The 17316-nt window shown below is 32.7% G+C and overlaps 2 protein-coding genes across 4 annotated transcripts in view; one reads left to right on the top strand and one right to left on the bottom strand.

The window, feature by feature from the left end:
* The window catches only part of LOC112126769 (protein furry), a 48869-nt gene that overhangs the window by 205 nt on the left and 31348 nt on the right, over positions 1–17316 (top strand). Inside the window, exons 2-23 of the mRNA XM_024226557.1 lie at positions 3290–3418; positions 3472–3656; positions 3728–3912; positions 3970–4149; positions 4213–4420; positions 4480–4617; positions 4677–4911; positions 5006–5184; positions 5244–5477; positions 5539–5682; positions 7913–8141; positions 8210–8409; positions 8475–8610; positions 8687–8857; positions 9308–9512; positions 9567–9743; positions 13424–13570; positions 14610–14771; positions 14830–14979; positions 15036–15199; positions 15280–15533; positions 15603–15757. Coding sequence (XP_024082325.1) covers positions 3290–3418; positions 3472–3656; positions 3728–3912; positions 3970–4149; positions 4213–4420; positions 4480–4617; positions 4677–4911; positions 5006–5184; positions 5244–5477; positions 5539–5682; positions 7913–8141; positions 8210–8409; positions 8475–8610; positions 8687–8857; positions 9308–9512; positions 9567–9743; positions 13424–13570; positions 14610–14771; positions 14830–14979; positions 15036–15199; positions 15280–15533; positions 15603–15757 — 3967 coding nt within the window. The remainder of the gene's footprint in view (positions 1–3289; positions 3419–3471; positions 3657–3727; positions 3913–3969; positions 4150–4212; positions 4421–4479; positions 4618–4676; positions 4912–5005; positions 5185–5243; positions 5478–5538; positions 5683–7912; positions 8142–8209; positions 8410–8474; positions 8611–8686; positions 8858–9307; positions 9513–9566; positions 9744–13423; positions 13571–14609; positions 14772–14829; positions 14980–15035; positions 15200–15279; positions 15534–15602; positions 15758–17316) is intronic.
* LOC106667864 lies at positions 8814–16926 on the bottom strand. Of its 3 annotated transcripts, none has more exons than XM_014396211.2 (3): positions 16752–16926; positions 16029–16229; positions 8814–8854 (listed from the first exon to the last, which is right to left on the bottom strand). In XM_014396211.2, exons 1-3 carry the CDS (start codon positions 16868–16870, stop codon positions 8842–8844), a joined length of 333 nt encoding a protein of 110 aa, XP_014251697.1. In that variant the 5' UTR covers positions 16871–16926; the 3' UTR covers positions 8814–8841. The 3 variants fall into 3 exon arrangements, with proteins under 3 accessions (XP_014251697.1, XP_014251786.1, XP_014251609.1); XM_014396300.2 differs by lacking the exon at positions 8814–8854 and adding an exon at positions 15652–15738 and having other exon boundaries at positions 16752–16925; XM_014396123.2 differs by lacking the exon at positions 8814–8854 and having other exon boundaries at positions 15764–16229.

Raw genomic sequence — 17316 nt, 5'->3', positions numbered from 1 at the left:
TTTTGTATTCGTGAGGACTACCAAGAAATCTTGACTATCTTGACCTTCCTCACTAATCCAACTAATTACTAAACAACAGATCACTAAAAAAAACACATCGTTATTAAAACTTCAAAATGGTTTTATTTAAAACGATTAATCGTACACAATTTAACTAGGATATAAACTGCTCAAAAATGAATAGGGACATTTGTAACGTTTATTCTTGCTGTATCAATTTCGTTTAAATTAACCGATATATTCTTGTTAGTTGGATAAAACAAAATAAAAAATACAAACCAAAAACAAGGAAATGTGAATCCTTATTTTTAATAAGGGATTTTGCTTAAAAATAGTAAACATGAAGATTACTCATTTTGTAAACAAACCTTTTCTCGTCTTTTTTCTATTGTAATCCAGTTTTGTATTCTCTTTAACACGGAAAGTCATCATCTTGAACCAGATAATATTGTAGCATCTTCTAGAAGTAGTATTATTGTGAGACTGAGTCATTGATGACACCAACTGGATATCGCAGAAGCAGTGGTCTCATGGGCTTTTTCCTGATTTCAAGAGATTGGAAGTGCCAATAGGAGGCCTGGTAGCGGATCTCAGCGCATTGCGTCGCTAAGGGAGGGCAGAAATATTGTCGTTGCTGCAAGACAGAATCATTTCCATAGTGCCTGCCAGATCCTAAATGAAGTACAAGATGTTTTGGCAAGGCCTTTATTTGATTCATATATTAATAATTAGTATTCATTTGTGGGAAGTAGGCCCCTTTGAGACGACCTGCAGCAACAGCTACTCAAGAGAATAAGCAGCGAGTGCCTAGAAGAGAACACTAACTGGAATGCTGTGTTCATTGATGAGTTGCGTTTCTGTCTATAGTGATTGCAGGCGCAGAAGAGTCTACCGAAAATAGGGGTGCGCACAACACCACAGTTTGTTCTCCCTCCAGTGCAGTTTGGAGGAGGCGGTGTAATGGTCTGGCCTGGGATTTATACTGGAGGGCGAACTGGATTCACAATGTTGAAGGCAACCTCACTGCAGTCCGTTATGCCCAGGAGATTATCGAGGAATACATCCCCCAAACCTCTCATTGACAGGGATTTTAGATTTCTGGATGACAATGCCAGACCTCATAGAGGCAGAGTTGTTCATCAATGTCTAGAAAGCCTGGGAAGTTCCCAACTGTTTCTTCCTCCATTTTCTCCAGACTTATCCCATTAAGCTCATGTGGGATGCGTTGCAGATAAGGGTTTTCAATCACCATCCCCAGTCAGTTGACCTGCGACAACTATGAAGTTAAATTCCTTATGCAGTACGCATAACAGGTGCACGGAGGTTTTTAGCTAACAAAGGACATAAGAACGATATTACTTGAATAGATTTCTTAGTATTGAAAATTCAAATTGTTTATGTGACCAACTAACTGATCAAACATGGGAATATTTTATATATCACTGTCCACAGCTTGAACCTTACAAACACGACTTAATACCGCATACATCTACAACAGGACATAAATAGTCATTGTCAAGACCTATTTATTTCGCCCGAAATATTAGCACTTTTAAACAGTTTCTAACCAAAATCCATTTTGAAGTATTTTAATTAATTGAAAATACTTATTTCTGTTTTGCAGCTTTGTTTTATTTAAAATTAAATCATTACAAAATGTTCACTTCATTTTGTTATATCTCCTTCTCTTGATTAATAATAATTTTATGTTTATTCACATTCTTTTCATTACTAACATAATAATTTTAGTTTTAACACTAATGTTTTCACCATGTACACCAAATTTTGTATATTTGATTTGTAATTGTATTTATATTTGTACATTATAGACATTATACTTTATGTGACACATGTTAGTTTAATAAATCACATTCCCTCATAATGGGGTTACTGTTGTGAGGGAAAAAACCATCCACCCCAGAAAGGGCCTGGGCTTGGAGCATAAGGCCCGATGGCAAGGAATAGACATACGATTGACCTGATGGATAGGGGGAGGCCCAAACCATCTTGTATCTTAAGATATATATATATTTTCATTATTCTCTACTGGATGTTAAAAATTCTTCTTTCATGTAGACGTTTCCAACTTATAATGTTTTCCAATTTTTGTACAGTGTCAAATCAGACCAGCAGATTCTGTAAGTGGTAGTATATGAACGGAGCATACTAACTCTAAATGAAGTATGTGTGTCGGATTTAGTGAGTGAATTTTGGAGAGCAATTAGAGATAAAGGTGTGAAACGCATCCCTACCCTCTTATGAGTTAGGCACTTATAGACCAAGTTCCTGGCAAGGGTGCTGATTCAGTTTTACTCAAAATTCGATTTATTTATTCATATATTCACTGCTGTCAATTGTGATAAAAAATTATGCTAGACAAGCCAGTGGTTTTATAAGCAGATATTATTAAGAAGATAATAATGTCATTGCAAGTATTAAATATTGAAAAAACCCTGTAATATTAACCCTTTAACACCTGCAATTTGATCTGATGGATTGGTCGGTTTGTTTTTGCCATCTTCAGTGTCCAGGTGATATTTGTTAAGTTGTTTCTTTTTTTGGATGGCAAAATGCTGAATTGCATGTGACAGACCAACTCACCGAGGTAGGCAGACCAAGATAGTAAGAATCATATACAAATATCAGTACTGTCATTTTTTTGAGTAAAAAATTGTGGAAAAACATAAATTAATTTGTTCTTTTCTTTTATTGCTGACAACTTTGGTAAAGTAACTGGCCAGAGTTGCGCTTTGTGTTCTTTAAGCACACATCAAATAAATAATAAACTGAATATGGCAAGCCAATTACTAAAAAGTCAAAACAATGACAATCATCAAATTAATTGTATTTGCAGATTCTTGCAAAATATCTACTTATTACATATTTTATTTTAAGTTTTTCCCAAAAACTGCTTCTGAAAGAATTGGATTATTGATTGTATAATATCTTAATTATTTGCCCTGCAAAAGATAAACTAAATTATATTATCTTTGGTTTTTATCCTCAAAATAACCTTTTAATCAAAGTTAATTTAAAAAAAAATTATAAAATGGTAAAGTGTAAATATATTTTTGCTACATACCTCAACCACTTCCTTATATTGACCTTATCTAGATGTTGTTGGGTTCAACAAGTAGAATACTAAGATAATACTGTAGTTACTGAGTCATTGATTGGACTAGTTTGATTATAACAAGTCAAGAGACTTCTCACCATACTAGATAAATTGCTATTAGAGTTTTGTATTTTTTCCTGTCTATAATTTGCTGACGTTCAACTCAAATTAAAGAAAGTGGCGTTGAAAGTGGTAACAACTCCGATAGTGAGACAGGCGATTCCCTTCATGCGAGGAATAGCGAAGGGAGTGATTCGCACAGTCACAATGCTAGCACAACAGACACACTTCCAACATCAATAGGTATGTACATGCAATAAAACGTAGTGATAATATCTAATAAATATATTTATCAGACATGGAAAGCGAGAGAGGCAGTGGAAGTATAGTCTCTCTACTACCATGGGGCACCCACAAAGAAAGAAGCTCCCAAAATGTAGATTTTGATGTTAGACCTGGTGAATTTGTTATGCGCACCCTTTTCACGGAGTTTACAACCCAGGCTGAAAGAAAAATCGAAGCTGTACTGTCAGAACCACAGGTTTGAATTATTATTTTCTAAGGATTTTTCCGCTTAAACAAACTATAATGTATACATTATAATTGAAATAGGAAAAAACATTGTCAAAAGTTCTGCAAAGGGGTGAAGATGCACAGTTTGACCAATTGTTGAGTGTGTTCGGTTCAGCTGCTGAACATTGTCTACCGTCGATTCTGCGAGCTTTGTTTGATTGGTATGAAAGACAGATGGGAGAGCCTGTCCAAGAGGCTAAAAAGATAGAACAAAAAGGAAAAGGGTAAAAATTATATTTTATCAATCATCAACAACATTTTAAATATCGCAATCATTTTAGAGAGGCGACTGAAAGAGCTGACACCGATGCAGTACAAGAGAAGAGAGATCTTGCGGTTGAATTTTTACTTTGTTTAATGCTCATTGAAGTTTTGAAACAATTACATTTTCACCCTGGACATGAAGATTTGGTTACTTATATAGAAAATTTATCCTTCCGTCACTTTAAATACCGAGAAGGGTAAGAAATACATCTTTTGCCCGTTTTTATTTATTTAGTTTTGAAAATTAATTTGTGTTGCAGGCAAGGAAGTGGTGTTAATGGTGCTAATTTTCATACTGTTGCTGATCTCTACGCAGAAGTTCTTGGTGCCTTGGCACAATCTAGATTCTTATCAGTGAGAAATAGATTCCTTGCAGAGCTTAAAGAGTTAAGAGCTAAAGAACCTTGTCCCCATACCACTCAAAGCACCATTTCTTTATTAATGGGGATGAAGTTTTTTCGAGTTAAGGTGGGTTGTTAACAAGATATTATATTCATACAGTTTTTAATCTAGAATACTGTTTACAGATGGTACCTATTGAAGAATTCGAAGCTTCTTTTCAGTTTATGCAAGAGTGTGCCCAATATTTTCTTGAAGTTAAAGACAAAGACATTAAGCATGCTTTAGCCGGGCTTTTTGTTGAAATTTTAGTACCTGTGGCTGCGGTAAATTATTAAAAAATTTAATGTAAAATTGTATCAAATTATTTTCCTTTGTTTTGTAGAGTGTGAAAAATGAAGTGAACGTCCCTTGTTTGAAAAACTTTGTCGAGTCTTTGTATTCGCAAACTCTTGACATGTGTACTAAGTCCAAGCACCGCCTGGCTTTGTTTCCTCTATTGACCTGTTTGTTATGTGTGAGTCAAAAAGCATTTTTCCTCCAGAACTGGCATTATTTTTTAGCCATGTGCTTGTCTCATCTAAAGAATCGAGATTCCAAAATGTCTCGAGTCGCGTTAGGTACGTTAATTTTACATTCTTTAAACAAAATATTGAATTAAATTTTTTATTTTATTTTAAGTAAAATAAAAATAGTTTAAATTTTATTTTTCAGAATCACTTTATAGGCTTTTGTGGGTTTACATGATCAGGATTAAATGCGAGAGCAATTCAGCCACACAGTCTAGACTTCAAAGCATTGTCCATTCTTTGTTTCCAAAAGGGTCAAAGGCCGTTGTCCCAAGAGATACACCGCTAAATATATTTGTGAAAATTATTCAGTTTATAGCACAAGTAAGAACACTTTTAAACCTTCTGAAGAATTACTTTTAATACATTCATTTATCTGTTAGGAAAGATTGGATTTTGCTATGAGGGAAATTGTATTTGACCTTTTATCCGTCGGACGTACCAATACAGCATTTAAAATAATTCACACACCTGAGAGAATGAGCATTGGTCTCAGAGCGTTCCTTGTTGTAGCTGATAGCTTGCAACAAAAAGAAGGAGAGCCTCCAATGCCCAGGACGTCAGGGGTTCTTCCATCAGGAAACACACTCCGTGTCAAAAAAACTTTTCTAAATAAAGTAAGTTAAAAAATTGTTAATAAATTTAAACAAATGATATTATTTTTAATGTTTTTTGCAGATGCTTACCGAAGATACAGCTAGAAGCATTGGTATGTCACCCTATTTCCCACATGTGCGCCATGTCTTTGTTGACATACTCAGAGCGCTAGACATCCATTATGGTAGGCCTTTGATGATGACATGCACACAAAATGTCAACAAAGTAAGTCTTTATTATAATGGCCAGCATCAAAACATCACCCTCGCTGATTGTTTGAAGCATCAATCTTTAAAGAACACGATGGGGATTGACTGAACCTCTCCTGCCACGCTATTTGCTCCAGAGATTGGAAAGACACACTTGGCCACAAATATTCTGAAGACAAGACTGTTTATCTTGGGTTCACCAATTCTCAACTCCTCTTGATCGACTTGCTGTTCATTTGTTTTTAATACCAATGAGCGTTTTTATTTTATTATGATTAATGAAGAACTAATATAATTGACGAATGTGGTTGTCTTCTATTAAATGTGCTGAAGCCATGTGCTACCATTCCTTTTTTTTTTGCAACTTAAACTTAAATTTTCTTAATAATTGTCAAATAAATGTCACTATCGTTCGGATTGGGAAAGATCCACTAATAATTATTATTACTGATAATAATTATCAATTATTAATTTTTTTAAAAATAATTTGTCAATAGTACCATATAGTAAGTTATAAAATATTGATATTAGAATGTGGTTAAAAAAAGAAATTAACCGTCAATAAATAATAAAATAACAAGGCTCACTGCATTAAAAATAAATGATCTGCAAATCAATCAACAGAGGTTGAGAAATGGTGAAAAAAAAGTTAAGCGGTCATGTCCTCAGAATGTTCGCAACCAAGCATGTCCTACTGATCTCTGGAGCAAAACGGAAAAATCCCTGTATGTTCGTTGAAGATCAACGCTTCGACCAATCAGCAAGGGTGATGTTTCTATTGTTATAGTATATAAATCAGAGCTTCCCAAACTTTTTAGCCAGCGGATCCCTTTCACAGAACAAAATCAGAGTGGACCCCTCTCATTCTAGTATTTAAAATTAAATATTTATAGTATATAGTAAATTAAAGTTTTATAAATTAGCCAGTCAATTCCTAATTAGGTGAAGCAGAGGTTTATCACTATGAAAACAAATATTTGATTGACATACTTAACTTTATATACAAAATCTGGGGTACAACTGAACAGAACGGAATCAGTAGCTAGGTAAACTTGAGCCAAATTCAAAACTAATCATTTGTAAGAATGAGGTTGTTTTAACCTGCACAATTTGGATATGTTAGTTTTAATTTTTGATACCTGGATGCAGATGTCGGATGCTTTATTATTTAGTTTTGGTGGCTGAATAGATAGAAAGTCCGGATTTGCAATGGCAAGTTGTGGCAAATGTAAAAAGTTTTGCTTTTTCAGCAAGTGGTTGAATTTTTTGTTTTTGGTGGGTGTGAAAAATGGGGATAAGTATTGGACTCAAAAGTAGATTTTCAAGATAGAGTCTAAGTAATGTACATCAAAATTCACTTGAAGATAGGCTGACTTTGTTGAAACAAAAAATGGTTTGACCACCCGTTCATAGTCTTGCAGTGTTGTATCTCAAGCTGTTGGGAAGTAGTGCTCAAAGGACATCTCCAAACTTCAAAGGTGTTCATTTATTTCATCAGTTAATGTGCGACTTGCAAGCTCCAGTTTTTCTTCAAGAAATCATTTAATACAGGAAAACACTACACCTCTTCCTTCTCAACCGGGCCAAACCAGACAGCCAAAACTGAATTTTTCTTTTGAAGGCGCTATCTTTGTCATTAGCATCGAAAGTTGTGATACCCTTGAAAAGAAAGACTCATTCATTTTTAATGGAAATATCTGATAAATATGACAGTGTACATTGCCATTTTTCATCATTGATAACGTGTGGTGATAACATTGGCCAATTTGACATTGTGGCCCATCAATAAAATAAGACTTAAGAAAGTAATTTCTGTAAGGGACACTACCTAATTTCTGTATGGAGAAGCAGGGAATGATGAAGGTTTCCCATATTGTCACATAATATTGTGAGAAGTCTTGACTACATGGCTGTGACTTGTTATAATTAGTAATTTGAACAGACTCATCTAAAACTTTCTTAAAAGAGGCTGGCATTTGTTTCATAGCTAAAGCATGTCTGTGTAGAATGCATTGACTGTTGATGCAAAATATACAAAAAATTCATTTTCAGTATTTATTGTTACTAGTTTTCTAAATTTTATTTATTCCTTTTATGTTTAATTTTGTAATTACTAATTTTTCTTGAAGTTTGCTGCAGACCCCCTAGTTAGGGTCAGCAGACCTCCAAGGGGTCCACGGACCACAGTTTGGGAAGCTCCGATACAAATCATATATGACAAATATTAATTTTTCCTGTAAATTTAGGAACCTGACGAAATGATCACTGGCGAAAGAAAACCCAGAATCGACTTATTTAGAACCTGCGTTGCTGCAGTGCCCCGGCTCATACCAGATGGAATAACTAGCGCAGAACTAATTGATTTACTTGCACGTCTTACAGTCCATATGGACGAAGAACTTAGAGGACTTGCTTATCAGAGCCTGCAGACTTTAGTCATTGATTTCCCAGACTGGAGGCACGATGTTATATTAGGCAAGATAAATTTAAAATAAACCTATATAATAATTTAATAATAATAATAATAATAATTGTTGGGATAGGTTTCACACAATTTTTATCAAGAGATGTACCTGATACTTCACCACAACTTCTAGACAATGGTTTAAGAATGTTGCTACAGTTATTAACAAGCTGGAAAAATGCAGTGAGTAAAGATCCAATACCTCAACCACCACCGCAACAACAAATATCAATAGAATTATCACCGCTGTCGACACCGAGAAGGCATGAACATGCTCCGGTATTTTTTTTTTTTTAAAGTCTTTTATTACAATTTATAAGATTAAACATAATGTTTTCTTCCAGCGTATCGAGCCAGCAAGTAATGTTTTACGACATGTTGAAGGTTTTGCTTTAGTTATGCTTTGCAGTGTCCGGCTTTGCCAGAGAAGGCTGTCTGTTCATATTTTAAGAGAGGCTAAGTTGCTTCTCAAGCTCCTTGGTGAGTTATATTAATTACATGTAAATTAAAGAAAACAAGTGTTTTTAATTTTTTTTTGAATAATTTTATTTTAAAGGAGGTATTTATGACAACGAAGAAGCAGTCATAGACAGCATGGAAAAATGGTGCCCCTTTGTCCTCGAAACATGTTTGAACCTTCTTCCAGCTGCTGAGAAGACTGCAGTTCAGTCTGCTACAGTTGATATGCAGTGGATTGCTGATCGATCATCATCAGTCTGGACTGCTGGTAAAAACAAAAAGAAGACAAATCAAAATAAAGTCATTGAGATTAAATTGTTGTGTTTTTATTAGTTTAATGAGTGTGACTGAATGTCTGTATGTATATACATGTGTATATAAAGTTTAAATCAAGGTACATTCTTCCCTTTATATGGAATACAAAATTTGTTGCCTTTTATATCACAAAATCCTTTTGTGAAGGAAATTATCAAATAAAAATAATACAATTTAAAAATATATATTTATAAAGTTAGTATAATTTATATATATTTTCAAGTCTAAACCATACTTTTTGCCATAAAAAAAAAATAAAGGGCAAAAGTAGGTGTCTGAAAATGGAGAAATGTAACGTTCAAATAACAAGAGTAGGCTGATTAAGTTCAGGGACCATCAAACTGCTGTCAATTGTTTCAACCACTTGCATCGGAAGTTGTTTTGAGGGCTGATAATTTTTCAGGCATTCAAGATGAAAGTAGCAGCAAGAACAACACAAGCAGTGGTAGTGTTTGTGTAATGAGCCCCATGAGCGACCCATGGGCTTGTGTATTTTTTGGCCTGCTCGAGAGAGGCAAAACACTGAGTCAGTGCCCAACTGCTGTGACACACGCTTGGCCAATAGTTTACACTCGCCTCCATATGCTTTTCTCCGTTGTCGATCCAACGTAAGTAATCTATTTAAATTTGTATTTTTTCTTTGGTAAAGTGGATTTTTCCAGGCCGGTAAGTGACAACAGAGCTTCTCTACTTCGGAGCTCGGCACCCCCGAGACGGCCTGTGACTGAGAGAGATATGTATTTGGTTGTCTGGAGAAATTATGCCAGCCTTGCCATGAGGGTGGTGCCTCCTGCTCCAAGTCCAGTTGTGCGTTGTGCTTCACCAGATTTAAGCTTAAGGTAGGAAGAAACAATATTTTACCGTTATTTATCTGATGCTGAAGAGGCTAAAAATAATTTTAAACTAAATGACTACTATGAAGCAATAATAAAAATTTAATTTTCACTCAAAATTGCTTTGATAATTTGAAGTCAATATTTACTTTTCACTTTACTTAAAGTAATTTATTTCTTGCTATTATTAACAAATTTAAATCAGTTAAATTAATTATAAGTTCTTTCAGTACATTATAGTTGCCACTTTTGCTTCTTGCACTATGTAAATGAGTGCATTTCCATTGTCTGTTTTTATTTTATCTGTTTGTTTTTATTTTAACTTTTATTTTTGTTTTGTATGTTAAGGTATTTGTTGAAATGTGAGATTATCTTCTTTTCCTGTAATAAGTACAATAAACTTATACATTACAAAGCTTTGAGTTGTAGTGGTTGGGGGTGTATGTTTGTTTTTTCTACTGTTTTGTATATAGCTTCATTCCTGCTGATTGCGGTTTTAAATTAGTTACTTTATTCTAATGATTATTAGTCTTATTGTTAGTTTTTGTTTTCTTTTTTTAAACGACCTTATGACTTTTCATATTAGCTAGAGAACATACATAATGCAAGGGAGCATGAAATAAAATTACAGGCGGGACTATGCAAATTAAACCACAACCATGTAAGTTATTATTAAAAATGCTAACCACTACTGTGGTCCCCCAAAAATATGTTTTTATTTAAACTATGGTTTAAAAACAATTATGTACACTGTGTGACTGTATTTGATAAATATTAGTTTCAAAATCTTAATAGAAAACCTTTCCATTTTTTATTATTAATTAACTTCAAATTTTTTATATTTTTTTGAAAATACTTCATGGTACAATACATGCGAACATTACAAAGAATAAAACTGAAATTACAAGGCTGTCTGAAAACCTTAGGCTTTTACTTAATTTAAACTTTTGTTGTTTCTTTATTTTGGCTAATTATTTGTATGAATTGTTGAGGTGCCAGTGATATTGGGAAAAAAAGTTTTTATGTTGGTTTGAAATACAGGGTCACTGGTTGGATTTTTTTGCTTTATACTTGTTCATACTACACACCAGTCAAATTATCATTTTGTTCATGAAAATATAATTTTTCACAATGAGATGTATCTGATTTCAATGAAATAATACAATATGAATAAAAATGGCTAATCATTAAGCATAATTCAATAAAAAATGTTTGAGGGTAATTAAAAAAATTACATTATCAAATGTTTTAAAATATAATTAATAATTATGAATTAAATATAATGTTATAATTGTTGTTATAACATTAAATTATTTTTCAAGATAACCTCCTGCTTAGGAAATGTATTTTTTAAAAATAAAATTAGGATTGCCTCCTGCCAATCTCTGACAAAGACAACAACCCCACATCATCATAGAATCGCTGCCCTAGTGATTTTTTAAGGGGCACAAAGAGGTGAAAAATCACAGGACTATAAGGAGGATGGTCAAAGCTGCTGAAATATTCTGACAGACCTGCAAACCCTTGACTTCTGTTAAGCTGTCAAAAACTTGTTCCGCCATGATGGTTTCAGTTGGATGTTGATCGCCTTCCAGAAGGTCCTAAATTGCGCGCATACCCTTCTGTAATACTGGTCTCTTATTACTATCTTATCTTATTATCTTATCTAGGGTATCTTATTACTCATTTTCTACCAATTTAACTTCTTATGAGAGGCAAACAGCCGAGACAGTGTCGAACCGTAGACAGTGTTTGTTCCTTGAACTTTTAATTTTTCATGTGTCAGAAATGTAATTGTAATGTGTTGTGCCAGTCGGAACCAGATCATCAATTCTACACAATCCTTACAAACCTACAACCAATCTAAAAGCAGCCACCTCACATGCTCAGTTTAAAATTACAGTTTCAGAAAGACTTGTTAATATTTTATAAATCCATATAATAAATATTATCTTTATCGAGGTGCTGAATATTCACTTGCAAGGTTTTATGGTCTAGCTGAACTAAAAATCACCTTGGTAGATGATTTTGTCATTTGATTATGTAAAACCCAAGTATGAAAGATAAATCAATAATAATAATACACGGATTTGACATAATTGTTCCAAGAGAAGAGTACATTTTAATCAAAACCTTCATTTAGCCTGACAACAAAAACAACAAAATTTTTGTAGTTGTATGTTTCATGGTTTTCTTTTAAATTTAGATGGTCTTGGGAGAAAGGAAAACCAAGTGTTCCACGGCATAAAAATCTTTTCTTTATTCTGCACAGTTTGGGCCCGTTTGCCCATCCTTGGCAGCCCCAATGGGTCAGGACAATTATTACTACTTCATATGACTATATTTACATCTTGCACACTAGGTTTTTCATTCTCCACTACCATTTTTAATAAAATTTTGTTTAGGTGAAACATTTTCATGGGACCATGATCATGAATTTGCGTACTGAAATTTCTCCTTAATAGATTTTTCAGGTGCCTGTTTTTGAATTTGTTATGTAATGGTTATTGCACTTCTTTTCATTGGAATATATTGCAATGTGAGAAAGTATTGAGGTGGTACAACAAAAATTGTCATAACTTCGGTTATTTTCTATGATCATTACCAGTAAAGGCTTTGAAAACATATTAATCAATTGATTAAAGATAAAAAAAAATAGAATAAAGTAGGTTATATAGTTATAGAAGTTATAAAATAGAATACATGAAAGGTTATAGTTAATACAATTTCACGTTTTTTTACTGGAGAATTAGTTAAAATAGTGAATATTATGTAAATTTCATTTGAAAGTAAGATATCATGCAAACATGTGTTATAGTTCAATTTAAAGTATTTTGTAATTGTTAGTTATGCATATATTAATTATATTAAACTATATACCTTTTAGCTTGAAATCATTTTGGCAATCATTTATTTAGATTAGAATAGTTTAGGCGACTGGAAGCTGGCAGCAACTTATTAAACATTTATTTAATGATTATTTTAAACAATTATCAGAATTGTCCAAACATTGTTCATGGTACAAAAATATTGAGTCCTTTTAAATTAAAAACAAAACCAACATATGTAGCTTATCATATCGTATCATCCTGGTCTTCCTATCATCATTGGTTTTTTTTATGTCCATTTCGTTTTGGCATTTTGCTATCTTCATAACTTGGTGAGGGAAATAAGCAGGGTGAGGTCAGGATTACTGGCCTGAATATGGATTGCAGTTGATGATGACAAAATTTGTGTAAAGTAGAATTGATGTCTTGCACCATCCTCGCCCTGTAAATCAACCTGCAAATTTGTCACTTCATCACATTGTTTCACAAAAGTAAATCATTAAAATTCACCTAAGAAGTGCTTTTGCTCCTGTCTCATACATTTTCCATTTGATCAAAAAAAAAAGTCCAATTATTCCATTGTGTAGGAGAAATAAACTAAAAGTTGATTTGATTGCACTTTTTAAAAATAATTATGTCTCTTCAGAAAGAAAGATTTTATGTGAGTGTAAAAAGATTGTGTTTTCATAAGTCAGTCCATTTTTAAAAGTTGAGAACATGTTCTGCTATCAGTAATTGTCTGCTTTATGTGATGTTGGCTTGTTTTCTAAAGAAGCACTGCTTAGTATCAAAACTTCATTGTTTTGCTATATAGCAATAACTTTTTTGTTTGTTAACTATTCGACATGTATTTTTAAGACGGATTTTCGTAATATCAAGCCAACAGGAAAGTATGTTATTCTGGCACAGATTTTCACAAAGTCTCTCCGACGATGATTTATCCGAGTCTAAATCTCTCTACTGTTATGGATATACTCAGAATAAAACGCGCCATAAAAGAAGCAGGTGAGATTTTGATTGGTTTTATTAGATCTGACTGATTAGGCATTTTTAATTATAACTGAAACAAATGAGCTAACAATTTAGTTTTCTGAGGTAATGTTGTTAAGTGCTCATTTAGTCTTACGGACTTGAAACTTTATTAACATATTAGAGAATCTTAGAAATTTACATTTTAATCTAGTGAATAGTAATTTTGGTTTATCCCCTTTCCCAATAATTTGTATTAATAATAGCTTTCAGTAAACTGTAGATCTAATATGTTGCAGTGTGGCAAATCGACAACAAAAGAAAATTGAGACATTTCAGGTTTTTCTTATTGTGCTTACAGTTTTTAAAATTTTGGTCTTTAGTTCAAATAATGCTAGCTAATAATTTTGTTTAAAAGTTTTAATAAATATATCATACATTTGTATTGTATCATTGAATATTATTATTATTGAATCACTTCAACAAGAATTATATGTAAATTTTTTGTATGTATATTTTTATTAAGGATTGTGATAAAAATGAGCAAAAATTTTCATATTTTAATTAGAATAATGTGAATAATTCATGTCAATAATATAATTATTTTCCTGTAATTTGAAATGGAGTGTAGACCACTGATGATGAGCCAATGAACTGATTTTTCTGATACTTTTGGAATAGCCACTTTTACAACAAGACGATAAAAATCATTGATATGACTGAAAGTATATAGAAGAAAATAGCAATATCATTTTTTTAAGTTAACATCCTTGCTGTTAAACTATAAACATATTTATAAAATAATGTCTATGTTTATTAGTCTTTAGCCTTTTGTTAACTTAACTTGTTATATTAAATAATTTACTTAAAAATGAGGTAGGTACCAAGTTAATAATAATACAAAATAATTGGTTGAAAACTCAGTTTTGTATTAGACGGGGGAATATCTGGATGACATATTAATTAATTTATTGTAATTATCATTAATCACAGTTTTTTCTTTTATTTCTATATAGATTCATTATTAATATATTCTTATTTATAACAATTATTCATTTGTTGTTTAAATTTACAGCTCCTCACCAGATAGTTTAACTGCGGAACGCAATGAAAAAGGTACAGCAGTAACACCTGCAGGTTTATATAAACTGCTTGTCCCACTTCTGAGGTGTGAGGTGACTGACGTTAGGGATGCTGTTGTTTATGCATTAGCTAAAGTGAACTGTGAAGCTTTAAAGTATGAATTGTATTATTTATTTTTTATGTATTTATTAAAATTCAACATTATTTTCTAGGGATTTGATGGAAGAGCTGGTGGTTTATATTCGTGAAGCTGTTGACAGGAAGCAAGAAAATATGAGGCGAAGGCGTAGAAGAGATGCATTACGCCTTCATTTAGTAAGAGTGTTTGAATTGATAGCTCAGTATGGGACATTCGGCAACAGGTGAATTCAAAAAACAATTATTTCATGATATAATTATAATTTTTAAAAAATTTTAGTTCGTGTGTTTTGGAAAGAGATTCTCAGTCTCTCCATCCGACCATAGTTGAATATATTGAGGGAGCACGTATTTGCTTGGAAATGGATCCAGACAAGGAATCTTTGACAGATATAAAGAGTCATTTTTGTAATTTTATAAGGCATATGCTGAAGAGTTTTTCACGTAAATACAGTTTGATGTTAAGACCTTCTGTAAGTCAGTAATTTATTTTACTTGACTATTTGATGTGTTAATAATTTCAGTTGAGATGCACCAAAGTCTTTTAAAGCGGGATTTGAGACGAAATTTGTTTTCGATGTTCGCTTCTTGGGCTGGACCACTGGGGAGGGGGCTCGGGTTGTCAGATGTACCAGGCAGCCCAGATCTTCAGTATATCGCTCTTCAAGCCATGACATCTGTTCTGTGTTGTGGACCTTGTTTTGACCCTCAAGGCCTAGCCGAAGAAGGATCTCTATATTCTTGGATAGATGAACTTCTCCAGTCGGAAGATCCAAAAGTATGTACACAAATTCTGGATTCATGCTTTTTTTTTTTTTTAGCTAATTCAATGATTATAATTTTGCAGATATACAAACTTGCTTGTGAAACTGTTGTTCTCCTTCTTGAATGCAATTCGGACATTGGATCGCTTCTTGATTGGGTGGTTGAACGTTGTTACACTGCCAAGCCACAGGTTGCTGATGGATGCTTCAACGCCCTTTCTACAATTTTCAGTGTCAAGTAAGTTTTTTAATTTTTAGTAAGTAAAATTGTTTTTTATTTTTAGCCTGATTAAGACCAAATTGGCTGGTTTCTACTCGGCAACAATTTTAATTTAGTTTTTGTCTCTTAAATTCAGTATTTGTGTGAAAAAGATTATAAAATTTGTTTACCAATTAATTTTACACAAATATTTATTAACAAATATACAATTAAAATATAAATAGCAAATTTTAACTAAATGGAAAATTTCTTTCCATATATGGCTACAATGTAATCAATGTCTTGGTACCACTGAGATTGTAATTTTATCTTGACGTGATCTTTATTTATCCCTCCGCTTATGATTTCACCACATCCGCCTTTGCTATTTGTCTGGTCCAGCAGCTCGATGTAAGTTATGCCCACATTTTCATCAGGGGTGTAATCTACATCTGCTGAAACCCACCACATCGCCCTATATGGCACTGTCGTATGAACTTTGAATAACAATCTGAAATTTAAAAAAAAAAAAAGGAAAAAACTAGTAGCAGTGGTGTAGTTATCAAAAATAAATTGAAAAAATGGAGGAAGATGGTAAAATAAATAGTATAAATTAATTATGTTGCTAGTGTTGTTTAGTTGGAATATCAATTGTTTTGTGTTTTAATATTTTTTTAAATTCCTGTTAGAATGAAATCATTGTAAAGAGTAATTCAGTTGTTAGCGATTATTTTGGTCTGCCTATCCTCACTTGGTTGGGGTCTCAGCTTTTTGCCAAGTCTCTTTTATAGTGAGGGGTGGGATGTGTCAGTGTTATATTTGTCATGTCATTTGGTGTATTAGTTCTGGGTTATGTTGATTGCAAATATCTATTTTTGCTTATTAGGTGAGAGGGCTCTTGATATTTGTTTTAATCATTGATCTTTTCCAATCCCTTCTCTTTCACAGTTTAAAGTGAGTTGTGGATCTAATTACTTGAAAAAAATTTTTTTTACAATAAATTACCATCATATGTGATAATCAGTGTTCTTACTTATCTGATTCCTGTCTCATCCCGAAAAAATGAGCAATGCGATGGTTCGAGTTGCATTCCGCTTTTGCTGTACAGGGCACAGAAAAGCACAAGGTGAAAAATATTATCACTCTTTCCATTGGGTTAGCAATTTGTCAAATGGGAATGTATTTACAAATTCTGTTTGTAAGAAATTTTATCTGTTCTATCATCTATGATAATATTGTTTATTTTTAATCTGAAGGCTGTTTCAAATTAATACTGATTTAGCAATGTCTAGCTTTTGAAAATTGATATTGAGTATAAGGATTTTGGAACCGAAAACTGTCCATACTTCTTTAATATTTAGAATGTCCAAAATGTTATTCTTCTTAATTTATTTTTTATATTTTTATATTTTTTTAAATAAATGAATTAATTATTTTAACTGATGAATTCATTTGATCTATTAGTTAATTTTGTTTAGATTACAATCATGTTAGCATCATATTTTGACGATCAGAATCAAAGTTTGTAGTTTTTCTGCATGAAATAAGGACATTGGGGCATGAACTTGCATTCACGCAAATCACTCTATATTATTGAT

This window comes from Cimex lectularius, unplaced genomic scaffold (assembly GCF_000648675.2).
Source record: "Cimex lectularius strain Harlan isolate CLEC.00 unplaced genomic scaffold, Clec_2.1 scaffold150, whole genome shotgun sequence".
NCBI classification, from domain to species: Eukaryota; Metazoa; Arthropoda; class Insecta; order Hemiptera; family Cimicidae; genus Cimex; species Cimex lectularius.
Note: the sequence above shows the minus strand (reverse complement) of the source record. Positions and strands in the feature narration are given on the sequence as shown.

What these genes read in the sequence shown, in the direction of transcription:
- LOC106667864 (XM_014396123.2), bottom strand. Translation starts at nt 16,870, where the DNA reads ATGGAAAGAGTGATAATATTTTTCACCTTGTGCTTTTCTGTGCCCTGT. An exon ending in ATGAGACAGGAATCAGATAA is followed by an intron (nt 16,230 to 16,751) that starts GTAAGAACACTG and finishes TTTAAATTTCAG; the next exon opens with ATTGTTATTCAAAGTTCATA.